We start from the raw sequence: 27,932 nt of genomic DNA, 5'->3' as shown, positions 1-27,932 counted from the left end.
TTCACCTGGATCCCTAGTTGCCTTCCAGATGGCCACGGCATCTCGCTGGGAGCTGCTAAGGGCCACTCTGAAGGTCAAATATAGTCAGTTACAGAGTCTGAGCTGGAGTCAGGAGCTGGGCCCGGGGTTCCAATCACATTTTTCCTGGGTCTTTAAAAAAGTGATTTTCCCTCCCCCATTGCCACATGAAAGACCTACACAAACCAGAGGGGAAACCAACACCACAGAGCGCTGCCAGATGGGCAGAGCAAACCAGCTACCCATGCCCTACCTGCTTCCTGCTGATCTCTCACACATTTTAGGAACATTTGCTGCCACCTGGAACAGCAGCCGGGGAAACATTCTCAGACAGATGTGTGGGGTTTAAATGGATGGTATCGTATTAAACAGCTGCCATGTTCTGCCCCAGAGGTGGCTGCCTTTCAATGGGACAGGCAGGGAAAGGGTCTCTGTCGTAGCTGTCTCCCCCATTCCTCCCCCATAGTTCAGAGGGAGAGGCGCACACTACACTGGGCTTTCCAGGCCTGGGGAAGGGTGCATGTCTTCTTGCCCTCACCCCCGCTGAAGCGAGATGGAGGGGACTTTGTTGGGGGCGGGAGGGCCAGAGTCCCTCGCTGCTTACCCCAGCAACAACTTCACAGCAACTAGCTCCCCGACATCTCCCCATCGACAATGCGGGACGCTGCTCCGAAAACAGTCGGCACCGAAAAAGTTAATAGCACCCACTCTGGAGCCTAATGATGGCAGCAAGACCCCAGGGGGTGGCGTCCCAGGCTGCCTGCAGCCTCAGGCACATGTTGCTGCCTCACTGCACCATCCACCCGTGCTCTGAGGATTACCTTCACAACGGCACCGTGTTGCTCAAATTGCGGCAGAACTGGCTCAATTAACCCCCCCCCCACCCCGATTTTACTTTCCCCTGTAGGTCACGGATGAGAAGAGGTGCCTCAACCTGCTCCCTGCTCTGCAGGCCATTGCGATATCCAGGGGCGCTGGGGCAGGCTCTGCGGCTCGTCCACGCGAAGTGATTTTGCACAGGCCTTGGTGCCGCAGCCTGGAGAGCTCCAGTCCACTCCAGTCCCGCAATGTGGCCATCTTATAAGAACACCCGAGACACCTTGGTTCAGGGACCTTTTCAACAAGAGCCTGGAGCTCAATTAGGCCGCGACTTTTCTTTCATTTTGCCATCTACGCGATCTACTATTCGGCCATTGGCATGGCTGCAAGGTCCGATTATCCACAGACCTCTGAAGGCAGCCAAAGCAGGTCTAATTCGAGCTCTAGGGAGCACTTGAGGGTCCACCACATCATGTCTGAATGTGTTGCTCTGACTGCAGACTGCACGCACATCGCCAGGCGAGACCAAGCATGAAGCCAAAAAGAAGCCAAAGGCCAGCTGGCCAGCAAAGAAAACAAAGAGCGGCACTAGCCCATTTGGTGAGTCCTGCATTTCAAGGCCACAAGGGACGATAATGACACTCTAAGGGAACCTCCTCCAGAACAGAGCCCCTCACCAGGGCCGAGCCAGAGCAGAGCTTTTAGAAAGAGAATCCAGTCTGACGGACTCCACCACATGCCTAGATCTGCTGGGCCAATAGTTAATTAGCGGCGATGCTAAAAATTTGCTCTTTATTTCTAGCCTGAATTTTAAAAGTGTTAAGGACTTCAGTGCTCAGCATAAAAGTAGGCATCTGTGGATCTGAGCCCTGGATGGAAGGTTCAGTTCGAGAGCTTTTAAGATTATAGCTGTGTAAAGAAGGTCTGGTCTATGCCCGTAAAGGGTATCGTAGAGATGCAATTTATACCAGCAAAAAGTGCATTTGCCAGTTTATAGCAGTTCCCCTAATGAAATAATGGCATGAGTGTTCTACACCAGGACTTTTGCCGGTGTGGCTATGACGGTCAGGGATCTGATGTTTTGGGGGAAGTTTCAGCTAAAGCAGTTCAGTTGTTTCCAAGAATGAGATTAGGGGGAAATACATTGTTTTACTTAATTTCTTACAACCCTTTTGTTGAGAAGCCCTAGCACCCCCATGCTTTGGAGAAGGGGCTTGAAATTTGGCAAGGGGGAAACCCTGGTGTCAGACATATGCCGTCTTCGTGAAAATGCACCCCAAACTTGGTCAGCTTTGAGCCTCTTAAAAATCACTGCTTGTACATGCTCAGTAGAGACTACATGTCATGTGAACTATGTCTCTTTAAAATGTTAGGGAAATTAAATATAAAATTAAGGTGTGTGACAAAGTGGGACTGTTCTTAATGTTTCCTCTGAATAGTGTGGGGGGCCCCTCAGTTTCCCCTATGCAGTTCTTAAGTATCTAGGTGGTGGGGTAAGGGTATATGATCGTTGCAGAGCCCTAGAGGGCAGGTGTGTGCAGGGGTCTGGACACAGAGAATGGCCGACACCCTGTTTCCTGGCAACTGATGGCCTGGCCCTTCCCCCCTGCAAGGTGAGAGCTAAAGGGTTGGAGAACAAAGGAATCAGGTGACCTCCTGGCCCGGGAAAGGAACAAAGCCCAGGGGAGGAGAGGCTGGAAGGAGTTTCAGTTTGGGCTGGTTGGAGACATGGAGTGAAGGGCAGACGTGGTTGTCTGGCTCATTGCCCCCCAAAATGGACCCAGCTGAGGGGTCCTGTTCTCTGCACCTAGAAACTCTGTTTTAGACTATGTTCCTGTCGTCTAATAAACCTCTGTTTTACTGGCTGGCTGAGAGTCCCGTCTGACTGCGAAGTTGGGGTGCAGGACCCTCTGGCTTCTCCAGGAGCCTGCCTGGGCGGACTCGCTGTGGGAAGCGCACGGAGGGGCACAGGATGCTGAATGCTCCAAGGTCAGACCCAGGAAGGTGGAAGCTGTGTGAGTTTTGTGTCCTGAATACAGGCTGCTCGCAGAAAGGAGACTTCCCCAGAGTCCTGACTGGCTTCATGGGGAGCAGTTCCAGAGCATCGCCCAGGGACTCCGTGACAAGGTGGCAAAATCAAGTACTCAGAAGTCAAGAAATTCAACTTCGGCAACATAAATTCAGCTTCACTGCACGTCCGTGCCTTGAGATCAGAGCAGGGTGATGGGCAATGTTCCCTCTAATTTTTGACAGGCCATGTGTGCAAAAAATTTATTCTGTGCAAATTTCTGACAGGCCGTGTGCGCAAAAAATATTTTCTGTACAAACTGTGCTTCTGTGCAAATTTTTGTGCGCGCGGTGTTTCGGATCTGTGTTTCGGATCTGTGTTTGGGATCTGTGTTTGTGTTTGGGATCTGTGTTTAGGATCGGTGTTTGGGATCTGTGTTTCAGATCTGTGTTTGTGTTTGGGATCTCTGTTTGGGATCAGTGTTTGGGATCTGTTTCAGAGTAACAGCCGTGTTAGTCTGTATTCGCAAAAAGAAAAGGAGTACTTGTGGCACCTTAGAGACTAACCAATTTATTTGAGCATAAGCTTTCGTGAGCTACAGCTCACTTCATCGGATGCATACTGTGGAAACTGCAGCAGACTTTATATATACACAGAGAATATGAAACAATACCTCCTCCCACCCCACTGTCCTGCTGGTAATAGCTTATCTAAAGTGATCATCAGGTGGGCCATTTCCAGCACAAATCCAGGTTTTCTCACCCTCCACCCCCCCACACAAATTCACTCTCCTGCTGGTGATAGCCCATCCAAAGTGACAACTCTTTACACAATGTGCATGACAATCAAGTTGGGCTATTTCCTGCACAAATCCAGGTTTTCTCACATCCCCCCCACCCACATACACACACAAACTCACTCTCCTGCTGGTAATAGCTCATCCAAACTGACCACTCTCCAGGTTTAAATCCAAGTTAAACCAGAACATCGGGGGGGGGGGGGGTAGGAAAAAACAAGAGGACAAAGGCTACCTTGCATAATGACTTAGCCACTCCCAGTCTCTATTTAAGCCTAAATTAATAGTATCCAATTTGCAAATGAATTCCAATTCAGCAGTTTCTCGCTGGAGTCTGGATTTGAAGTTTTTTTGTTTTAAGATAGCGACCTTCATGTCTGTGATTGCGTGACCAGAGAGATTGAAGTGTTCTCCGACTGGTTTATGAATGTTATAATTCTTGACATCTGATTTGTGTCCATTTATTCTTTTACGTAGAGACTGTCCAGTTTGACCAATGTACATGGCAGAGGGGCATTGCTGGCAAATGATGGCATATATCACATTGGTGGATGTGCAGGTGAACGAGCCTCTGACAGTGTGGCTGATGTTATTAGGCCCTGTGATGGTGTCCCCTGAATAGATATGTGGACACAGTTGGCAACGGGCTTTGTTGCAAGGATAAGTTCCTGGGTTAGTGGTTCTGTTGTGTGGTATGTGGTTGTTGGTGAGTATTTGCTTCAGGTTGCGGGGCTGTCTGTAGGCAAGGACTGGCCTGTCTCCCAAGATTTGTGAGAGTGCTGGGTCATCCTTTAGGATAGATTGTAGATCCTTAATAATGCGTTGGAGGGGTTTTAGTTGGGGGCTGAAGGTGACGGCTAGTGGCGTTCTGTTATTTTCTTTGTTAGGCCTGTCCTGTAGTAGGTAACTTCTGGGAACTCTTCTGGCTCTATCAATCTGTTTCTTTACTTCTGCAGGTGGGTATTGTAGTTGTAAGAAAGCTTGACAGAGATCTTGTAGGTGTTTGTCTCTGTCTGAGGGGTTGGAGCAAATGCAGTTGTATCGCAGAGCTTGGCTGTAGACGATGGATCGTGTGGTGTGGTCAGGGTGAAAGCTGGAGGCATGCAGGTAGGAATAGCGGTCAGTAGGTTTCCAGTATAGGGTGGTGTTTATGTGACCATTGTTTATTAGCACTGTAGTGTCCAGGAAGTGGATCTCTTGTGTGGACTGGACCAGGCTGAGGTTGGTGGTGGGATGGAAATTGTTGAAATCATGGTGGAATTCCTCAAGGGCTTCTTTTCCATGGGTCCAGATGATGAAGATGTCATCAATATAGCGCAAGTAGAGTAGGGGCTTTAGGGGACGAGAGCTGAGGAAGCGTTGTTCTAAATCAGCCATAAAAATGTTGGCATACTGTGGGGCCATGCGGGTACCCATAGCAGTGCCGCTGATCTGAAGGTATACATTGTCCCCAAATGTGAAATAGTTATGGGTAAGGACAAAGTCACAAAGTTCAGCCACCAGGTTAGCCGTTTCAGAGTAACAGCTGTGTTAGTCTGTATTCGCAAAAAGAAAAGGAGTACTTGTGGCACCTTAGAGACTAACCAATTTATTAGAGCATAAGCTTTCGTGAGCTACAGCTCACTTCCTCAGATGCATATCGTGGAAACTGCAGCAGGCTTTATATATACACAGAGAATATGAAACAATACCTCCTCCCACCCCACTGTCCTGCTGGTAATAGCTTATCTAAAGTGATCATCAGGTGGGCCATTTCCAGCACAAATCCAGGTTTTCGATAGTGTTCTTGACGGCTTGTAGTCCATCTTTGTGTGGAATGTTGGTGTAGAGGGCTTCTACATCCATAGTGGCCAGGATGGTGTTATCAGGAAGATCACCGATGGATTGAAGTTTCCTCAGGAAGTCAGTGGTGTCTCGAAGGTAGCTGGGAATGCTGGTAGCGTAGGGCCTGAGGAGGGAGTCTACATAGCCAGACAATCCTGCTGTCAGGGTGCCAATGCCTGAGATGATGGGGCGCCCAGGATTTCCAGGTTTATGGATCTTGGGTAGTAGATAGAATATCCCAGGTCGGGGTTCCAGGGGTAATGGCCCACCTGATGATCACTTTAGATAAGCTATTACCAGCAGGACAGTGGGGTGGGAGGAGGTATTGTTTCATATTCTCTGTGTATATAAAGTCTGCTGCAGTTTCCACGGTATGCATCCGATGAAGTGAGCTGTAGCTCACGAAAGCTTATGCTCAAATAAATTGGTTAGTCTCTAAGGTGCCACAAGTACTCCTTTTCTGTTTGGGATCTGTGTTTCAGATCTGTGTTTGTGTTTGGGATCGGTGTTTGGGATCTGTGTGTGTGCGCACATGCGCACAGCTTAGAGGGAACAGTGATGATGGGATTGACCAAGGGCCTGGAAAAACGCTCCGAGGAAGAGAGTTTGAAAAGGTTGGGATTGCTATTTTAGAGAAGAGACAGGTAAGAGGAGACATGATGAAAGGATATAAAACACTGAATGGGTGGGAGATGAGAACTTCTTTTCTCTGTCTCCTAACACAAGGACAAGGGGGCATTCAATGACATTAAAAGATGGAAAATGCAAAATTGGTAAAAGGAAATACTTTTCCAAACAGTGTGATTAGCCTGCGGAACTCACAGCCACATGAAGTTATCCCTCTTACTATTAGGGACCAGGATGAAACCTATTGCTGGGGGCAGATTATCCCACAGCTGCTACTGCCATGGTCTTACACTTTCTTCTGAAGCATTTGGCACTAGCCACTGTCAGAAATATGGACAAGGGACTGGATGGGGCTAGGGTCTGATCCAGGCTGGTAATTCCTATGCTCCTATGTATGGGAGGGAGTGTATCCTAGTGGAAAGAGCACTGGTTTGGGCCTCAGGGCATCTGGATTCTATTCCCAGCTCAGCTGTTGAGTGACCTTAGGCTTTGCCTCTTTGTGCCTCAGTTTCCTATGTGTAAAAATGGGGATAAAGCGCTTGGAGATGTGCTGATGGAAAGCGCTGTGTAAGAGCTGGGGATTATAATGATTTTCTATTCCTGTGTTTGTTGTTAAGTGTTCAGGGTGGAGTGTAGCTACCATTCGAAGCAGTAATGTCTCGGATAAGCGATATGTTCAGAAGAAGCACCTTTAACTCTTGCCGGTCCCTGACTTTTGAGTACTAGATCTGGCAGAAGTCAGACTGCATTTGCGCTGGGAGGGGAGGGTCTTTGCCTGTAATATTCATACACTTTGTAATGCTGCAAAGTACCTTGAGGCTTGTGCAGTGGGCTGCATAAATCGATGAAGAAGAGGTGTCTGGAATGGCAAACAGACGTAGGTAGTGGGCTGCCATGTGGGGTCTTACGTGTACGAGGCAGCAGGGTCTACCATGTAGCTCCCAGCAAGGCAGTCAAGTTATCCCACCAGTGAAACGATTGAGCAGCTTTCAACTGATGGGAATTTTTGCTGTCATAGAATCATAGAATATCAGGGTTGGAAGGGACCTCAGGAGGTCATCTAGTCCAACCCCCTCCTCAAAGCAGGACCGATCCCCAATTAAATCATCCCAGCCAGGGCTTTGTCAAGCCTGACCTTAAAAACTTCTAGGGAAGGAGATTCCACCACCTCCCTAGGTAACGCATTCCAGTGTTTCACCACCCTCCTACTGAAAAAGTTTTTCCTAATATCCAACCTAAATTTCCCCCACTACAACTTGAGACCATTACTCCTTGTTCTGTCATCTGCTACCACTGAGAACAGTCTAGAGCCATCCTCTTTGGAACCCCCTTTCAGGTAGTTGAAAGCAGCTATCAAATCCCCCTCATTCTTCTCTTTCACAGACTAAACATCCCCAGTTCCCTCAGCCTCTCCTCATAAGTCATGTGTTCCAGTCCCCTAATCATTTTTGTTGCCCTCCGCTGGACTCTTTCCAATTTTTCCACATCCTTCTTGTAGTGTGGGGCCCAAAACTGGACACAGTACTCCAGATGAGGCCTCACCAATGTCGAATAGAGGGGAACGATCACGTCCCTCGATCTGCTGGCAATGCCTCTACTTATACATCCCAAAATGCCATTGGCCTTCTTGGCAACAAGGGCACACTGTTGACTCATATCCAACTTCTCGTCCACTGTCACCCCTAGGTCCTTTTCTGCAGAACTGCTGCCTACCCATTCGGTCCCTAGTCTGTAGCGGTGCATGGGATTCTTCCGTCCTAAGTGCAGGACTCTGCACTTGTCCTTGTTGAACCTCATCAGATTTCTTTTGGCCCAATCCTCCAATTTGTCTAGGTCCCTCTGTATCCTATCCCTACCTGCCACCGTATCTACCACTCCTCCCAGTTTAGTGTCATCCGCAAACTTGCTGAGGGTGCAATCCACACCGTCCTCCAGATCATTTATGAAGATATTGAACAAAACCGGCCCCAGGACCGACCCCTGGGGCACTCCACTTGATACCGGCTGCCAACTAGACATGGAGCCATTGATCACTACCCGTTGAGCCCGACAATCTAGCCAACTTTCTACCCACCTTGTAGTGCATCCATCCAGCCCATACTTCTTTAACTTGCTGGCAAGAATACTGTGGGAGACCGTGTCAAAAGCTTTGCTAAAGTCAAGGAACAACACGTCCACTGCTTTCCCTTCATCCACAGAGCCAGTTATCTCGTCATAGAAGGCAATTAGATTAGTCAGGCATGACTTGTCCTTGGTGAATCCATGCTGTAGAAATTAACTTTAATGTGACGTGAATCACACTCACACAGTGTGTCCCCCCCTCCAGGCTCCACTCCCACCCACCTGGACTCTGCTTGCACCGAGCAGCCTGCAGGGCTGCAGCCTAAGCCAGTGCTGCTGCTTCTAAGCTCCAAAGTGGTACTGAGCCAAGTGCCAGCCGTGGTATTTCTGATTAGGGCATTCCCATAGGTGTGGGTGGAACGGGCTGGGAGATAACCCAGGGGCGCCGTACAGCTCTGCCAGTCCCAGATAAAGGACTATGGAGGTTTTCAGCTGGATTGTTTGGAACTGGGGTTGGCTTTCACTTGTTTTTTCTCCTTCTTAAAACCTGTTTCTGGCCATCAGCAGTAGAGCTCTCCGGCGTCTAGAGCAGGGGGGCGGGAGTTGGGATTCTTCAATTTCAAGGCCAAAAAGGGACAACAGTGATTATCTAGTCTGGCCTCCGAACACAGGCCAGAGACCAGCCCCCAAATCCTTCCTGCAGCGGAGCTTGTAGAAAACAAAGCCAGTCTTGATTTTAAAAATGGTCAGTGATGGAGAATCTACCACAACCCTTGGTAAATGGTTCCAATGGCTCGTTACTCTCACTGTCAAAAATGTTCCCCTTCCTTCCAGGCTGAATGTGTCTAGCTGTAACGTCCAGCCATGGGATCCTGTTAGACCTTTCTCTGCTAGACTGAAGAGCCTATTATTAAATACTGGTTCCCCATGTAGGTACATATAGACTGGGATCAAGTCACCCCTTTAACCTGCTCTAGAGCACTTTATGTCTCTCACTACAAGGCATGTTTTCTACCCCTTTAATCATTCTCGTGGCTCTTCTCTGACCCCTCTCCAATTTATCAACATCCTTCTTGAATTGTAGGCACCAGAACTGAACACAGGATTCCAGGAACGGTCACACCCGTGTCAAATACAGAGGTACAATAACCTCTCTGCTCCTACTCGAGATTCCCCTGTTTATACATCCCAGGATCGCATTAGCTGTTTTGGCCACAGAGTAACACTAGGAGCTCATGATCAGCTGATTATCCCCCCACAACCCACAAGTCTTTTTCAGTCCCGGCTTCCCAGGGTAGAGTGCCCCAGCCTGTAAGAATGATGTATATTCTTTGTTCCTAGGTGCACACATTTGCATTTAGCCGCATTGAAACATACATTGTTTGCCTGAGCTCAGTTTACCAAGTGCTCCCGATCTCTCTGTATCAGTGACCTGTCCTCTTCATTATTTACCCCTCCCCGTATCTTTGCCTCATCTGCAAACTTCGTCAGTGATCAGGTTCACTTCCAGGTCACTGATAAAACTACTAAACAGCAAAGGGCAAGGAACTGATCTCAGCTGGTCTCCATTAGAGACACCCCCATTCGATGATGCTTGCCCATTTACAGTGACATGTTAAGACCTCTCAGCCAGGTTTAGTACATTTAATGTGGGCCATGGTCACTTTATATTGTTCTAGTTTTTTAATTAAAATGTCCTGTGGAGCCAAGTCGAAGGCCTCCAAGAAGTCTCAGCAAGGCCCAGCCAGACGTCTTCGTAGTTTTAGGGCTCCCCAGATGGCAGTTCCATTGGTATAATACGGCCCCAGCTCCCAGAGGAAGCCGGTGATACTGCCCTGGTTACTGAATGGGGTGCTGGACTGCCTGCCAGTGCCCCCCCAACCTGTGCCAAAGACACGGGCATCGCTGTCCTTAAAGCAATAGCCTATGCATGGCATGGCCAGTGAGACCGGGGCCATCCCTGACTCCGTTAGAAAAGGGCCTGGGGTTCTGTAACATCCCTCAGACAGCACTCCAGAGACTGGCAGAAGGGACCTGAGTGCAGGGACACATCCCCAGCTGGTGTCGGTCAATGAAAGCTCCATTGGAGCCGGGGGACCAGATCTCCAGCTGCAGCCTGTCGGCCCTCGCTCCATTGGAGTTAATTAGGCAGATCTCCAGCTGGTGCCAATTGGCCATAGGTCTGTTGGAGCCAGTGGGGCCAGGTCCCCAGCTGGTATAAATCAGTGCAGCTGCATTGGAGACAATGGTCCCAGTTGGTGTGAATTAGTGTTGCTCCATGGGGTGCCTCTTGCCGATTTGTGCCGGCTGAGGACCTGAACCACAGGAGAAGCTGGATTGGTTGGCACTGACGTTTCACATTGCCAGCTAAGGCTTGGTGCTCGGTGTGGATCAGCTCTGAGCTGTGCTCCTCCGGTGCCTTGTCCTGCGTGGCTGTTGGCCTTGTACGCTAGCATATCTGTGCCAGGGGTGCATGGCACAGCAAGTGGCAGGGCCTGTCTGTGTCTAATTCCTCGGGTGGCTCAGAGCTCTGGCAGGTCTGATGGGGAGACAAAGAGCAGCGGCTGTCCCTGTGTTTTGTTCTCCAGCCAAGGCTAAGTAACTGCTACACCCAGTCACCGCTGATTGGCAGGAGTGTTCGTGCGACCAGACATAGGCGCCCTCCTGGGTCATTGAGTCCCATCTCAGCTGTTGCAGGTCACCCTGCCCTAAAATCCTATAAATAAGCCACTCCAGCCCCATCTTCAGGGTCTTTGCCCCCACTGCTCCTCTTGGGAGTCTGTTCTTGGACCTCCCTCCTCTGATGGATGGAAACCTTTTCTCATTCCCAGCCCCAGATCACTGCTGGACAGTCTATCACCATTTCTACTTGTTCCAACTTTGTCTGTTATCTTTAATAGCTCTTCACCCTCCCTGGTGTCCCCCAGCAATCAGATCCTCTCCCCCTGCACTTGCCAGGTGAAACAAGTCCAGTTCTTCCAGTCTCCATCCATAACGTCGGCCCTCCATTCCCCTGATCACCCTACTAGCTTCTTCTCTGCACCGCGTCCTGTCGGAATTCATCTGCCTCAACTGTGGGGGACCAGAACTGGACTCAGTATTGCAGACGTGGTCTCACCCGGGCCTGGGACTTGTAGCGGAGAAGAGGTGTGGGATGGTTCTGTGCTATGGGGGAGGCCAAACTATATGATCACACTGGTCCTTTCTGCCCGTAAGATCTATGAAGTATTGCTCCCCCTCTGCCCTCCCCACTAGGAAATACTTGGTGGCCAAAGCTGGAAAACAGGGCTTTGCTGAGTGGAAATTAAAATGCCAGACTCCCTTTCCCCTGCAGTTCCTCTGTCTGCTGGGAGTCTAAACATTCTTTGACATCAGCTGTTTCCCCAGATGGTGAGATTCTCTCCCCCTGGAATGTCTTTTCTTTCTAGCAAGAATAACTTTAATCTTCCTAAATCTCCCGGGTGGGGCTCGCTGGGCCCATGATCACTGGCGCTGCTAGAGACACCCGACCCGTTCTGAATTGACGGTTGCTTCCAGACAGTTATAGATAGTAACCGTTCAGACCTAAATCTTTCAAATGACCCGCATGGGCATGCGGCACCTCCCCCTGCCCAGGACAGCTGGGGCTGATATCGCCCATGCCAAGCTATTTGGAGCCATGCTACTTTTAGAGGGGAATTTCTACACCAGGCACGCTGGGAAGCACTCTTCCTAATTCCAGGCCGAGAAGGAGGCCTCCTGGGGAGCTTGCTTCGTGCGCTCAGAATAGCGGCGGGTTGGCTCCAGCTGCTCCGGGTGATACCGCCACTTGCGCTGCTCAGTGCGCCGGATGATAATGTTGTCAGGCCACGCCTTGGGAGCTCTGTGCCAGGCCACCTCCAGCACGACACCCGCAAATGGTTCTTTCGCTCTCCACTTCAGCTTTCAACAGCCTGCCAGCTTCCAAAAGGGAACCGGAGGAGAGCTTGGGTTCCCGACCTGAGTCTTCGATTGCACCGAGAAGGCTCTTCCGCAGCCAGTGCTATCTGCAATCGGCCCTTCTCCCTCCTAGCTGCCCTTCAGTACGTTAACTGGCAAAGCAGGCAAGTCTGCGCTTCTAACTTGGTGCAAGGTCTCCCCTCCCCCCTTCCCCCCCACGTTAAGTGATCCACAACAATCAGTTTGTATATGCTGCATTGCTCTCCCGCCATCAAGTTTCATGCTGCCTCCCCTCTTTCAGAATGAGCACTAAGCAGACATCCCATGATGCATTGCTCAGCGGCTGGTCTGTATGCATTCGGGGACTGTTTGTGCTGTGCATTGTGGGATATGTTCCTACCAGAAGGTCATGGAATTATGGAGACTCAGGATCAGCCTCTATAATTCCCATGAAAGCGACAAAGAGTCCTGTGGCACCTTACAGACTAACAGACGTATTGGAGCATAAACTTTCGTGGGTGAATACCCACTTCTTCAGATGCATGTATATAATTCCCATGGTTGCTCTGGTTTCAGACCATCATCTGGGCAGGGGAGCGGCAAGGAGATATTTTGTTTGTGGGCGCAGAGCACTTTAACACAAAACACCTCAGGTTGACCCACAACAAACTGAAGTGCAGACAAGCTCTTAGGGCCCTTCCGAGCGGGCGGGGGGAAGGTATCGGGAATGCAGATCAGGGAGCTAGAGCAGGTGGCTTTCACGAAGCACGCCCCACAGGCGTTCTGCATAAGAGGGCCCGCTCATCCTTCCCTTCCCCTATGCCTCACATGGAACGGGAGCGAGATCGTGGCACCAGGCCGCGCTCCGGGGTCAGCTGTGTGCTGTCTCTGCATTCCCTCGCGTCGCAGCCGGCAGCCAGGCCAGCATGGGAGAGGCAAACACCTCCTGGAAAGGAGGTAAGGCTGCTGCTCCCAGGAAGGAGGGATTTGCCCAGTGAGCCAGGCGGGTGTGCTTCCTTCCCAAAAGAAACCCCATCACAGGGAAGCGTCCATTAAAACTTTGCTGCATGTCTATTGGGATCCGGCCATGCTTACAGCAGTGCAGGTCTGGGCCCATGGGGGAGCCCAGCTGCATGGGGTTAAGGAAATGGAACGTCCCACAGTGCAGTGAGTGAGTCAGTGTTCTCATCGGCAGGCCCCTGGGCTGGGAATCTGGGGACCTAGGTATGGTTCCTGGCTGTGCCACCGATCTGCTCTGTGACTTAGACGTTTCCTTTCCCTGTGTATTTAGACTGCAAACTCTTCAGAGCAGAGACTGTCTCTTGCTGTGTGTCTGGGCAGCGCCTGGCCCCATGGGGCCCTGATCTCAGCTGGGGCAGGGCCTGTCTCTCCCTGTGTGTCTATGTAATCTCACCTGGGGCAGGGCCTCTCCCTTGCTGTGTGTCTGGGCAGTGCCTGGCACCACGGGGCTCTGATCTCAGCTGGGGCAGGGCCTGTCTCTCCCTGTGTGTCTGTGCAGCGCCCTGCACCACGGTGCCCTGATCTCAGCTGGGGCAGGGCCTGTCTCTCCCTGTGTGTCTGGGCAGCGCCCTGCACCACGGGGCCCTGATCTCAGCTGGGGCAGGACCTGTCTCTTGTTGTGTCTGGGCAGCGCCTGGCACCACGGGGCCCTGATCTCAGCTGGGGCAGGGCCTGTCTCTCACTGTGTGTCTATGTAATCTCACCTGGGGCAGGGCCTCTCCCTTGCTGTGTGTCTGGGCAGCGCCTGGCCCCATGGGGCCCTGATCTCAGCTGAAGCAGGGCTGTCTCTCCCTGTGTGTCTGGGCAGCGCTCAGCACAAGGGGGCCTGGATCTCAGCTGGGGCAGGGCCTGTCTCTCCCTGTGTGTCTGGGCAGCACCTGCTACAACAGGGCCCTGATCTGCCTTGGGGCCCCTAGGTGCTATTGTAATGCTAATAATTAATAGTATTGTGCATAGTGTGTTTTACACCAGCTAAATGTCTATTCTAAAGCAGCCACTCAAGCCCCGTTGCTATCAATGGCTGCACATGGGGCAGGTGGGTGGGGCCAGGGAATGGTCCCGCATAGAAAACAGATCTATAGGCCACGGCGGTTTGCCTCGTAACTAGTGATAGGCTGAACCTCAGAAAGCCCCTTAAATCCAGACCTGCTTAGCCAACTCTCGTCCCCCCGCTAGATCCTTCCGCTCCGTTTCAGCCCGGCTCTTCCTCAGCTCAGTGAACCCTCCGTTAGCCTCGATTTATGGTGAAAACCATTGGGCAAGGAACTGCCGGGACAGGACATGTGCCGGAGTCTCTGTCACGCTGGCATAGCAGTGTCGGTCCTGGGGGATTCCGTGCAGGGCTAAAGCCCTGATGCAGACAGTTACACTGACAGAAAAGTGCTTTTGCGGGTGCACTTATTTGGCTCAGGGAACTGGTAGGAACTACTCCGGCGCGCTACCCCTTTTCCCAGGGTAAGCTGTGCCCGGGTGGGTTTGCCGGTAGAACCCCCCCATACAGCTGTACCGGCAAACCTCTTCTCGCCTCGCCCTTGCCTAGGAATAACGACGGTACGTTCGCCAACACAAGGTAATCGACACCAGGGGCAGACCCAGCGAAAGGCGAGGGGTATCTGAGCTTTCCCACACCACAGCAAGCCCAGGGGGCCTATGGGAGAGCCCAGGGTCTTACCTCCCTCTGCTAACTCATGGGAAGACTCCCAGCTGCCTGTGTCTACACTAGGACTTCCCTGGGGTTAGTGACAAGGAAAGGACCCTGCTTCGTTTTCCTCATGATGACGAGGCTGAACGGGCCCGTCCTGGCGCAGGGTCTGATTTCATGGTGTAACACTGCCATCAGTGATGGACTAGCTGTTGTGGTTGTTCTTTGTCAGGCCCGTTATCAACCCTGGCTGGGGTTCAGTTGGATGTGGCACCTGTCCCCCAGGGGCCCACTGACTGGGAGTAAGTATTTTTATACAGTGCAGTAAAGTCCGGCGGCACTTTGCAGTCACGCAACGTGTTCCCTGCCGCGCATCGCTGGCAGTGGAAATGCCACAACTTAAATCAGCGCAAGATGAGTGAGGGGAAGAGGCAGAAGCAGGGGTGGGTGGGAAGGGGCATTTGAAGGGGTTCCTAGGTGTATGGGGACTCGGATGCTGCCCCAGGCCTGTGGGCACCATGGCAGCTGGCAGGAGGGGGAAAATCCATTCAGCTAGACGCGAACAAGCTTTGGCCTCTTCTGACCCATGTCTGAACAGTGGAAACTGCCCTCTCCCCCCGCAGTCCCGGGAGCCGTCCAGTTAGCACAGGAGCATGGGCTGCCCTGAGCTGGGTGCTGTGAGCAGGGGAACCTGGCGGGGACTGCCCCAGAGCGTTCTGCTGGGGTTGGCCATCCAGGGAACTGGCAGCAGGTTGGGGCCACAGGCGCCCCAAAGGCACTAAGCCATCTGTTCCGAGCCATCTGTTGCCCATCAAAAGCCAGCCCCAGCCTGTACTGAAACCCGAGCATCTGGGCATCCCCCATCAGCCCTGCCTCCTTTCCATGTGTACATCCTTCAGCAAGCCACCTGTGTCCCCTGCCACAGCACTCAGGCTGCTCTGGCCAGGGGTGGGAGCGCAGAGCTGGGACAGCTCAGGCAGGATCTCCTCATTGGAGGGGAAACAAAACAGCAGCACGGACGTGCCTAACCCCAGAGAACAACACAGGGGACTCTGGGCAAACAGGCAGGGCAGAGCCTGGTAGCAGCTATGAAATGGGCATTGCACCCAGGGGACCCTGAGGTCTGGGGTAGTGGATCCATACATAGTGGGAACCGTGGTCCCTGGCGGCTTCCTGTCTGGGAGGCTGATATATTCATCTTTTCCCGTAACACCAGAGACGGCAGCTCAGATGTGCCCCCGGAGGCTTGGCCACGCTCCCAATGAGCCAGCGCCAGACGAGCTCTTTCCAAGCTGCATGAGACACCAAATCCTCCTTAGCAGATTAAACATAGACTCTTCGCAGGCACTCCCCATTCAAACCCCTCCGGCTGAGCTCTCTGCTGGCACAACTCCACCGTCTTTAATGGACAGAGCTTGACCAACCAACTCCGTCAGTCTGTCCACTGTCTGCCCGAAGGGGCCATGATAGACACATGCCAGGCGCTTTCCTTGGGCGGGGTGCCCTGGAGAGAGACTGCTCCTTGGGTAGCAGCTCTCCCATTCTGTGCCCTTGCGCGTCCCCGTACACGGCGGGCAGGGAGCGGAGCCAGGAAGGATTTTTTCAACAAAGTGTTTTTTCCATTGCAAAAAGCTGATTTGTTGAAATGAGACCTTTGCATAGGAACAGAGCAGTTGCGATCACATTTGGACGGGGAAGGTTTCTCAGGGGCAGCGTGGCATCTCATCCCACCCCCACCTAGCCCAGTGGTTGGGAAACTCTTCAGGGACATGGGAGACCCTGCGTCAACTCTCACCTAGCTCTTGTCTTCACTTGCTCTCAAAGCACTTTACCAAGTATCATTATCTCCTCTGGGTAGATGGGGAAACTGAGGCAGGGGGAGGTAGAGAAATGACTTGCACAGGCTCACCCAGAAAGGCAGTGGCAGAGATAGGGGACTCGAATCCAGGCCTCCTGCATCCTTGTCCAGAGCTCTCGCTGGGCTGCCGGGCCCAGTTTGGGGCTGTGGATACAGTAGCCCTTGCTCTCTAAAGTTAGGCTGCTTGTTTTTGCAGCTCCTGGCTTGGGGTTTTGTCGGCAGCGAGAACTGGGCCGTCTTCCAGTGTTAATCAAAATCTAGCCTGGCCAGACGTGGCAGCCAGTTTGACACGTTCAAAATCTCCACCCAAATGGTGCGATTTCTGCTTCTGTTCCACTGGCACCGCAGTGTGTTTTGGAGAGTCAAAGTGTGCGTTGCCACCTGGCAGTCCTGCCCCATGCGTGACCATCGGACACCGGCAGGGAGGTGGCCTTGCGCTTGATGGTTCGTTTTTAGGTGCAGCCACTGTACCTGGGATTGGTCTTTACTCCCTTCCTTTGAAGCGTTGCTGCACGCTGTTAAACAGTGGACATGGAGGCTGCACTTCCATGGAAAGCAAAGGGCATCCCTGGATCTCCTGGGGGTGGGACACCCTGCCAGTTGCTCGCTATGGGATGACCCCTCTCCCTGGCCTCTTCCCCCTTTGGGTTTCCTACAAGAGAAAGAGATTAGTCCTTGTCTTTGCAAACAAAACGCCTTTGGCCAGGGCAGGCTTGTTAGGGAAGGTAACAAGTGATCGAGTGACTTTTTGGTGTAGGACAACTGCCCATTCTGCAGGTATCTAGCCAGGCTTCAGGGAGGGCGCAGGACTGGGACAGTCACACCAGCACTGTCTTGGCTTCTGTAAAAAATGAAAGCTGTTTCCCGTAACTCTCTTTCTGTTTCACAGGGACTTTCTGAGGGAGCCGCCAACCTGGTCGGGAATGTTCCACAAAATGTTTTTTCCATGGGAAATGCACTTTCCGTAAAAAATGTATGGAGTTTTACCAAATTTTTATGGATTTTTACCAATTTGGGGGGGAATCTTTTCAAATTTTACCTAAAATTTTTTATTTTTTTTTCCCACTGGGGAAAAAGGAAACCTAAAGAAAATGTTTCAGTTTGGGTCAATTCGACATTAATCTATGTCTGCCTGACCTCCTGTGTGGCCTCATGGGAGCTGTAGTTCGGTGCCTCATGCCTTCACTCTCCTCTATGGGCCTGGCTGGACTACATCTCCCATGAGGCACTGTGGCAGCTCAGTGGGCGCTGATTCTCACAGAACCAAGCCAAAATATGCTGATCCGAAGTGCAGACACGAAACATTTCACACCAAACGTTTTTTGGAACTTTCCATTGTTTTGATATGTCAACTTTTCCTCCTGATTCAGGACAAAACAATATTGGAATTTCCCTGAGGCCAGGCTTTCTGGTCAGCTGGGATAACACAGTGATGTACAAATGCCAGTGGTGTTTCGAAGGTGGCACAGTGTTTACCACTACTCCTTTAGCTGTATTGCTAGGGTGATGTAGGCCTGGATTCAAGAGAGCATTTAAGCACAGGCTTAAAATCAAACCTATGCTTGTCTTATTAAAATTAGTGGAATTTAAGCACTTATCTGAAGTGAAGCAACTGGGTTGCCAACCTGAAGCTTTCAAAAATCACGAATCAGGCCTAGAATAGTGTGAGACGGGTTTACAAAATCTGGAGATTTTAACCAAAAGTAATTCTTTAGGTCATGTTTTACAGCTTTTCTCTGCAACCAGGAGAGCTAGAAATATACTTTAAAAAAAGTTAAAGGTGAAATTCTTGCCTTATCACAGGATTCCTGAAGGTGTGGCCTAAATATACAGTGAGGATCGGCAACCCCGAGTATGTTTTCAAGCGCTTTTCTGAATCAAGGTCTTAGTGTCCAGATAATATTCCTAACACTCATTTCTCCAGTTGGACAGGCACTGCTGTGTCACTTTCACTCAGTTCAGTGACAGGTTATTGGCAGGACTCGTTATGCAAGACCCAGCGTGAGTCTCCGCAGAGCTGTAGGCGCAAGCAGATGGGGCTTCTTGTGACTTACGTCTCCACCTTCTGGGCACGGTGGCTCGAGTGCCTTCAGCTCGGCCGGGCTGTCCTACTGCTGGGGCTGCTGCAATATTTCATGAAGTGCCAGAGCTTGGGGCAGAAACTGGTGCCGGGGCCATCACGGCGCGTCTCCCCTGAATGAGCCCGGTGTGTGGGAGGCGGCTCGTCAGTTTCCCCCCAGTGTCCCAGGGAGATGCTGACGCTCCCATGTGCTTTCCTGCAGGGGCCCTTTCCCCGTAACCGAAGCCAGAGCAGCTGTGGCAGGCCCAGAACATGACCTCCACCCCTGACTATGATCACTTGGAGATTCAGCAGCAGTACAGCCGGATCAACGCGCGCTGGGAAGCCTCGGACGATGAGCTGGACAATGATAACAGCTCTGCAAGGCTCTTCGAGAGATCCCGCATCAAAGCTCTGGCAGGTACCACGCTTAACTCCTCAGGGCGCTGGGTAGCACCGTCTCCCCTCGGGGGCGCAGCACCTCTTGGATGGAGCCCTTCTGGGCCTCTTCTTTGCTGAACCTTCGGAGGCCCTGATTCAGGAAAACACTTATGCACGGGCTTAACTTTGAGTAGTCCCATTGACTGAAAAACTAAGCACGTGATTTGCTGGCGAGAGGATGCTTTGCTGAGTCGGGTCCCCAATAACGCAGCGGACGGGGTCTGGGCGGGGTGCAGTAGAACAGATCCCCTGAGCCCAGCACAGGGGACAGTCAGGGTTTCCCTTGGGTAGAAGAACTCTGGGGGCCTGGGACAGGGCCGGCCCACAACATTTTGGCACCTGAGGCGGAGAGCTCCAATGACGCCCCCATGCCCCCTAGCTTGGGCCAAAACTTTGAAACTCTGGGTCCTAGTGGCACCCCCCAACAGTCTGGCACCTGAGGTGGCTGCCTCAGCTCGCCTCATGGTAAGGCCAGCCCTGGTCTAGGAGCTCTTCAATAAGTGGAGCACATGCCACCCCTGGGGTTGGATGGTCAGTCACTGGCTGTTTGAACTAAACTCTGCCCTAAGGGTGCTGGAAACTTACTGGGGTGGCATGTAGCTGTCTGTAAGGCTCAAAGAATCTGCCTGGGTCTCTGGGGCTGAGGAGTAACACAGACATAGGCACCAACTCTGTGGGTGCTGCAAAAAAAAAAGTGGGTGCTCGGCACCCACCAGCCACAGCTGTTCAGCAGCCCCACCAATCAGCTGTTTGGCAGGTGGCGGGAGGCTCTTGGAGGGAAGGGGGCGGAGTGGGGTGGACAGATGCGGAGCGAGGGCGGGGCTTCAGGAGACAGGATTGAGAGGGCGGGGCCTCAGGGTGGAGCAGGGGTGGAGAACTCACCGGCAAAAATACAAGTCAGCACCTGTGAACTCAGACACATGGCCAGATAGACACAGAACTGTTCGGAGAAGATCCCAGATCAGGGCTGGCCAGTCGGGACTGGGGCTGACCACCAGACAAGCCAAAACCCTACAAGGTTCTTCTGTCCTTTCTGGGCCTTTATATCTTCCAGATGAAGACTCGGCCCAGCCCTCCCCTCCTCTCCCCTGTGGACACAGCTAGGTCCCCCTCCCAATATTTCCCAATATTTCCCCCACCCCTCAGCCACTCTTTACTTCTTCCTCCTAGCTGCCTTTGCCCTCCAGCCATTGAACCCCTCCCTGCCTGGTGCCTGCCCGGCAGACCTGGCAGGGAATGGGAGTCGGGGGTAAAGCTGGTGAGAAACGACAAAGTTTTTGTTCCTTTTTTCCCTCTCCACTGAAAATTTCAACCTTTCATCAGAAACCCCCAAATTCTGGGCCCAAATCATTTTGATTTTGGTGCTTCTGTTTTCTGGACAAACCCTGGCCATTTTCGGCAGGGAGCTGACGCTTTTCGGAAACCGTTCAGTCAAAGTTCCCAGGCGTCTGTTGAAAACCAGCCGCAATGGAAAAATGCTGTCTGCCCTTTGTTGTGACCTTCGGCTTTCCCTGGGCGCCTTGGCTGAGCTGTCCAGGGCACCTCCACTGGGCGAACAATGCAGAGACTTGCAGGGGGCCTCGTTAATAATGAACCTAGCCTTTATCTAGCACGTCTCATCAGTAGATCTCAAAGCACCTGACAAAGGAGGTTGGGATCATTATCTCTCTTTCTCAAATGGTGAAACTGAGGCACAAAGCAGGCAAGGGACTTGCCCAAGGTTACCCAGCAGGCCAGCAACAGAGCCAAGAATGGTGTTCACTGTACATTTATAAACAGAGTCTCAGAAAAGCATTTCTCCCCTCCCTCAGCTACTAGGAGCCCGGGTCAGGCATCTGTGTCTCCTGGAATCCCTTTGCACCCTGCTGTTGCTGTCTCAGGGAGAGATGCAGAGCCTTGACGACAAACTGCATCCCAAATCTAAGGCCTCCTTTCTGTGCAGGGAATTGTCCACTCTTCCAGGGCTCAGAGGAGGGCGGAGAGTCATCAGGCAGTCAGCCATAGCGCTCTGCTCCTGCGCTGCCCGGCCCCAGAGTTTAGAGCAGCTAAGGGGGTGCTCTAAGCTACGCCACTGGCAGGATGCCTGTAGGGGGCTCTGCGCATGTGGAGAATTGGTGTGGCGGAGTGCCTGTCTGCCACCTCGTCACCACGCAGCAGCCCCCTGCCAGGCCCACGCAAGCAGCGCAAAGCCTGTGGAGGGGAGTATCCAACACGACACGTCTCCCTCTGCAGAGCAATTAGACAAGGTGCGTCAGGAGCCGCCTGCATCCAACTGCAATTCACATGTGGGAAATGACCAGTGCGCTGGTTTCCTGGCCCAGCCTGGAGGGAGCCTGACACCCTGAAGTCTTGATGGTGGCTGAAGAGAACCACTTCCATGACGCTTTTCCCAGCTCAGGGCTCCCACTACCCTCCTACCCCCCACCCCCTGCCTTCACACCCATTCATGGTGGAAATTCTTTAAACTGATGAATTATTATATAAAATAATATATAAAATATATAAAATAGTTTAATTTTGTTCTTCCTATATACCAGGCTCCCGTCTGCCACTGTGGCTCAGGAGAAGCAGCCTGTAACAGGGCGCCCCCCTCCCACGCACCCCATTCCGGCTTTGCAGTGCCCTGCCTCAGTTTCCCCATTTGCTTAGGGGAGAACGCCACATCACATGCATGATAATGAAACTGCACCCCAGGAGGGGAGTGTTCTAGTTAGGCCTCACACACACTGGCCCTCCAGGGCCCAACCCCAGCTCAGTGTCTCTTTTCTTGAGTCAGGAGCTCCCAGTTGCAGTCCAGGTCCCACCGTTTCTTTACTGCCTGCAGCTGTTAGCTCAGCCCAGCTGCCGCTGTCCGGCCCAGCACTCCCAGCTGGACCAGTACTGGCTCCCACAGGAGCTCCTTGTAAGTGCCACCCCAAGGCAGGAGGGGTGGGGCAGGGCTAACTGCACAGGGCTAACTGCACAGGGCTGGGTGCCCCTAGGCCCCCTGGCCCATGAAGGAACCAGCCACCCTGGCACAGCATCTGCGTGTAGCGTGTAGCGTTTTCCCCGGAAACTCCGTGTAACTCTGTTTCCCGCCGCAGAGATGCCCTCTGTGCGTGTGGCGTTGGTCACCGCGGCCCTGGGCCCTGCTGGCACTTTCGTTTTAATGTGTGGGGCCAACTGGAGGAGGGGAAAACCCCTCCCCCAACAGCATTTTCTTAGCAGGAAAGGATGGAGTGAGCCCGCCAGCAAGGCCAGCTGCCCGCGTGTCTTTCAGTCTGTTCGTGCAGCAGCCAGTGGAGTGGAGGCTTGGTCCCCGAGGCCACCTCGAGCCCTGCGCTAATCAAAATAGTAATGGAAGGGAAAAGAAAGCGGCCTCTCTGTGCTGTTATTACTCACTCCCCCCTCCTGGCTTTGTGCTGCGGCCCATCGCTGTCGCTAAGGAGCAATGAGACTGTTGAAGGTGGAAAGAGCGCGGCCAGCTGCAAAGGCAAAATGCACTTCCCCACCGTAGCCAGAAAGCGCTCCCTGGCACACCCCAGAGCTGGGCGCAGTGCAAATACAGCGGGATGCATGGAGAGGAAGGGGGGTAGAGACACAGGTACACGCTTGCCATGAGGTTCTGGCTGGCTAAGCTGCAGCCTCGATAGAGCGTCAGAGAAACCATATCCAGTGCAGGAAGCAGCCCTGCGCTGCACCAGGTGCTGGGCCCACCGAGGGGGGGGGGGAATTCTTAACCGTGTTTAATATTACTAATAGTAACTTGAATTGCCACAGGCAGCACTGCAGTCCCATTGCATTAGGCACTCTACAAACACTGGAGCAGATGGGAATTTTTCCATCATGTGCCAGCAATGCCCCTCTGCCAGGTACATTGGTCAACTGGGCAGTCTCTACGTAAAAGAATAAATGGACACAAATCAGACGTCAAGAATTATAACATTCAAAAACCAGTCGGAGAACACTTCAATCTCTTTGGTCACTTGATTACAAACCTAAAAGTGGCAATTCTTCAACAAAAAAACTTCAAAAACAGACTCCAAGGAGAGACTGCTGAATTGGAATTAATTTGCAAACTGGATACAATTAATTTAGGCTTGAATAGAGACTGGGAGTAGATGGGTCATTACACAAAATAAAACTATTTCCCCATGTTTATTTCCCCCCCACCCCCCACTGTTCCCCAGACGTTCTTGTCAACTGCTGGAAATGGCCCACCTTGATTATCACTACAAAAGGTTCCCCCCCGCCCCCCGCTCTCCTGCTGGTAATAGCTCACCTTACCTGATCACTCTTGTTACAGTGTGTATGGTAACACCCATTTGTTCATGTTCTCTGTGTATATAAATCTCCCCACTGTATTTTCCACTAAATGCATCCGATGAAGTGAGCTGTAGCTCACGAAAGCTTATGCTCAAATAAATTTGTTAGTCGCTAAGGTGCCACAAGTCCTCCTTTTCTTTTTGCTTTTTTCATGGAAAGTTGTGTTTTGGACTAAAGTGGTTTTTTTTGCAAAAAGTTCTACTTTCTAAGGAGAGTGTTCATTTTTCATCAAAAAACTGAATGCTGAAAACCTGAGATATTTTAATGCAGAAATGTTGCAACGGTGCCTTGTAGGATTTGTAGTTCGGGTGCCTCATGTCCCCATTCTCTTCTGTGGGCTGGGCTCCCAGCTGGACTACATCTCCCATAATGCACCATGGCCAGGGACTCCCATGATGCATCACTTTCCTTCTCCATGAGGGGGGACCAGCGTGCATCTTGGGAGATGTAGTCTGAGCAGGTAGCCTGGACGATAGAGTACCTGAACAACTGCTCCTGGGAAGCAGCATGCTGCATTTACAAAATTGGAATGTTTTGGTTTTTAGCCAGCATTTTTTGGTATTTGAATTTCTACAGAAAAATCAAAAATTTCCTTGCTAAGGTTAAGCGGTTACTTGATCGCTGCCTGTAAGTAACTAAACGAGGAACAGAAATGTGGTAATGGGCTCTTCAATTTACCAAACAAAGGCCTAACATGATTCAGTGGCTGGAAGTTGAAACGAGACAAATTCAGTCTGGAAATAAGGTAAATGTTTAACAGTGAGGGTAATTTACTGGAACAATTTATCCAGGGTTGTGGTGGATTCTCCGTTACTGGCAATGTTTAAATCAAGACTGGATGTTTTGTTAAAAGCTCTGCTCTAGGGATTATTTGGGGGCAGGTCTCTGGCCTGTGTTATCCAGGAGGTCCGATGAGATTATCACAATGGTCCCTTCTGGCCTTGGAATGTAGGAATCTATGAAGTGTGGTGTATCATGGCCTCAGTTCAGGGAAGCATTGAAGCACAAGCTTCATGCATAGGTTTTGAGCATGTTCTTCAAGCTAAGCGCATGCCTATGTGCTCTCCTGAATGGGAATGCATGCCTGACCCAGGGCCCAGGTCCGCGGGGCTCGGGGCAGTTGTTTCTCTGCTCCCTGTTCTGGGGTGCTGGTGCGGGACTCTGCAGTGGGGCGGTGGGCCTTTCTCCCATTGCAGATGAGCGGGAAGCCGTGCAGAAGAAAACCTTCACCAAGTGGGTGAACTCACACCTCGCTCGCATGACCTGCCGCATTTCCGATCTGTACATGGACCTCCGAGACGGGCGGATGCTGATCAAGCTCTTGGAAGTGCTTTCGGGAGAGCCCCTGGTGAGTTCCGTTCCTTCTTCCCCTCTGCTGGGCCTTGTGACACAGGTCACACCTACTGTGCCGAGCCTTTCCTCTGTTGTCGAAAGAGGCAGTGTTGAAAGGTGGCTGTCTCAGAGGGCGCAGCAGAGCCGGTCTGGAAATGCTTTGCTTTGCTGCAGAGAACTTCGACATCTCGGTGGAAAACCACAAGCAGAAATATTTGGATTTGGAAACACCGCCGCAGTGCCATGTGGGAGTTGTAGTCCAGGTGCCCCACACTCCCCTTCTCTCCTATGTTCCAGGCTCCGCGGTGGGACTTCATCCCGAGGATGCACCTTCGTCTCCCGTTTTGGGGTGGGGAGGCAGTGCATCATGGGAGTCCCTGTCTGTGGGAATCTAGGCCTGGGTGGAAATGACCAGCGGCTCCATCTGTCAGTGGAGGAGCGTTCCATGGCCTCTGAGAGATGGGTGGGGAGGATTCTCCGCCCGGGATCCATGGACAAATGCCTGCCCCACAAAAGCCACCCTCAAGCTGGCCCCTTGCGAGCAGCCTGAGCAGAGCGGCCAAGGAGTGACGAGCAGGAGTGCAGGTGGTCAGTGCGTGTGAACGTGCCCTGGAAAACATTCTCTCCTGGGCTGTGTGTGCCCAGCCCTGGCCCCGCTGCAGCTTCCAGCGCCGGGCTTGCTGCTTTAAACTCTCTGGGCCAGAGTCCCTGCTGCAGCTACGGAGGAAGGTGGCGGAATGGCCTCTTGCACGGCCCCACATGTGGCTCCATGCTGGGTTGGCCCCAAAGGCTGCTTGAGCCAACTCCGGCCGCCAGTATTTGTCCCTGGTGGGAATAGCCAGAGGGCAGAGGAGTCCAGGCGCAGGCCCCTCCCATACGTCACCATCTGAGCTGGCGGGGGGGTTGAGGTGAGTGCTCTGCCCCATCCAGGATCCTCCCTCAGGACTGGGGCGGGTGTTGCTTTGCACCAGCAGTGTGGCTGGCCGCATCTCCTCAGCCCAGGATCAGGCCCACTGTCCATAGGCAGAAGCCCCTATAGATCTGGGCTGAATCCCTTTGTTCAAAGTCTGAGGTGCATACAAGGACGGCAGGGGAGGGCTCCAGGCTGCAGGGAAGGGGGTGACCGAGGCCAGCAGTGATGCGTGGGTGCAATACATTCTCTAAGCCACCTGGGAAGGGTGAGTTCTGACGGGAACGGAGCAGGGAGGGCTGCGCCAGCCTGTTTCCTCTGCCCACCCAGGTTAGTTTCTAGGCTCTGTATCACACTGGCGTCTGCCCGCTCCAGCCGACTGGGGGGCACTGTTGCACCAGGCCTGGTGGCTGCGTGCGCCCTGGGTGACTGGCTCATCATCTGTCGTCCCCCAGCCCAAGCCCACCAAGGGGCGGATGCGCATCCACTGCCTGGAGAACGTGGACAAGGCGCTGCAGTTCCTCAAGGAGAAGCACGTGCACCTGGAGAACATGGGCTCCCACGACATTGTGGACGGCAACCACCGACTGGTGCTGGGCCTCATCTGGACCATCATCCTCCGCTTCCAGGTAGGCCTGGCTCTGAGCCCAGCTGGAGAGCAGGGCCATGGGCACATCCCCGGCTATAGCTTTTGGCGGCCAGGCTGTGCTGTGTGCAGGGAGCCGGGGGCACAGAATGAGGGGCGCTAGGCACCCGTTTACTCCCTTGTGCCAGCTCCCCGTTTCAGAGAGGGAAGCGGCCTTCGCAGAACTGCCTCCCCATGCCCGTCCCTTGTAGATGGACACGAGTGGGAGGGAGGGCAGCTGGGAGGCAGGAGCTGTGGAAGCTTCCTAAAAGTGGGGGGGCCACTGGCACCTGAAACATGGCCCCACCCTCGTGTTGCCCTGTCCCCCTGAGGCCCCGCCCCTTCCCCCTGAGGCCCCGCCCTTGCTCTGCCCCTTCCCACAAGGCCCTGCCTCCTACTCACTCATCGTGCCCCCCCCTCCCCCGCTCGCCCTTTTGGCTGGTAAAAAGTGCGTGGGGGGGAGGGGGGAGACAGGCCTTCCCTGTTCCGGTGCCGCTGCTGGGAGGGAACCTCGTCTCCCATCCTGTGAAACCTTTTGAGATTTCAGGAATTTTTCCCATCCCAAATCGGGGCAAAGAGTCCAAATTTTGACAATTTTCACAAACCGAAAAGCCAAAAAACGGCCCTGAACCAAAACCGTCAACACGTTTTGTTCCATCTGGACCGTTTTCAGTGAAACAGAAAGGTTTTGTGCACTGTCACTAGCTCTGAGTTTCCAAACAAAACGTCCTTTCGAGCCACAAATCCGAAACCTCTCAAATGTCGAAATGGGACCCAAGCTGTTTCCCAATTTGTTTTTCTTTTCTTAAATGTGTTTTTGAGTTGAGAAATTCGTCGCCTCCCTCCAGCCCGTCCCTGCAAGATGGTTCAGTTTTGCTGGATCAGCATTTTTTTGACAAAAAATTCCAATTGTTTTGTTAGGAAATTGCTGCCCAGGGCTGCCCCCGGGCCGGCACAGCAGGGGTGTACACTGCACCTGGTGTGGGGCTGGCGCAGGGGGCCAGGCTGAGTCGCCGTCTGCTTGCTGAGCTGCTCCCGGGGCAGAGCCCTGGTAGAGCCCTTGAGGAGCAGGGAGTGTGGGCGGGAGGCAGACAGAAAGTCCTGCCTGTAAGGGGTGCTGGGCAGAAGGGAGAGCTGGCTTCCCAGCCCTGGGGTGCTCAGGACACAAAAGTCTTCTGCCTCTGCCAGCCTTTCCTGGCGATTTCAAATCCCAGGACCTCCCGAGTAGCTGGGCACATATGAACCTAAGACGGCTAGACAGCTCCTGCCTTGGGGGAAGCCCCTGTGCCGTATCCCGACGGTAGGCTCGGGTTCATTCTGGAATGCTTTTTGTTCTTCTCTCAGATCGAAGACATCATCGTGCAGACTCCGGAAGGCCGCGAGACGCGCTCTGCCAAGGAAGCGCTGCTGCTCTGGTGTCAGATGAAGACCGCGGGGTACGAGCCAGCTAATGCTAGGAGCTAACAAACGTCCCCATCCCAGCATCAACAGAAGCAGACCGGCCACACGAGTCTGGCTTACGGGATCCAGCATTTTCCAGTCCAGGCTGCTGAATCAGAGCAGCATCTGGAGTTCCTATAATCTAATGGGCACACGAATCCCATTGGCACCAGCAGGCGGGGTATACATCTCTCGAATGGTCTAGTGGCCCTCTGGCTTGCTAGGCGCG

At 52.7% G+C, this 27,932-nt stretch overlaps 1 protein-coding gene across 3 annotated transcripts in view; it reads left to right on the top strand.

Annotated features, from left to right (window-relative positions):
- The window catches only part of SPTB (spectrin beta, erythrocytic), a 133,750-nt gene that overhangs the window by 29,531 nt on the left and 76,287 nt on the right, over nt 1-27,932 (top strand). For 2 of the 3 annotated variants that reach the window (XR_012159281.2, XM_073346701.2), the window contains exons 2-5: nt 18,874-19,071; nt 24,593-24,744; nt 26,094-26,267; nt 27,608-27,699. Coding sequence is in view for 2 of the 3 variants with exons in the window: in XM_073346701.2 (XP_073202802.2) it covers nt 18,924-19,071; nt 24,593-24,744; nt 26,094-26,267; nt 27,608-27,699 (566 nt within the window). In the remaining variant the exon portion in view is untranslated. Of the gene's footprint in view, nt 1-18,873; nt 19,072-24,592; nt 24,745-24,782; nt 25,637-26,093; nt 26,268-27,607; nt 27,700-27,932 lie in introns of those variants that run through there. The other variant, XM_073346702.2, reaches the window with a different exon arrangement.

The sequence above is a fragment of the Lepidochelys kempii genome, chromosome 6, assembly GCF_965140285.1.
Source record: "Lepidochelys kempii isolate rLepKem1 chromosome 6, rLepKem1.hap1, whole genome shotgun sequence".
Taxonomy (NCBI): Eukaryota; Metazoa; Chordata; order Testudines; family Cheloniidae; genus Lepidochelys; species Lepidochelys kempii.
The sequence above is the reverse complement of the archived record's forward strand: the minus strand, read 5'-3'. Positions and strand labels throughout refer to the sequence as shown.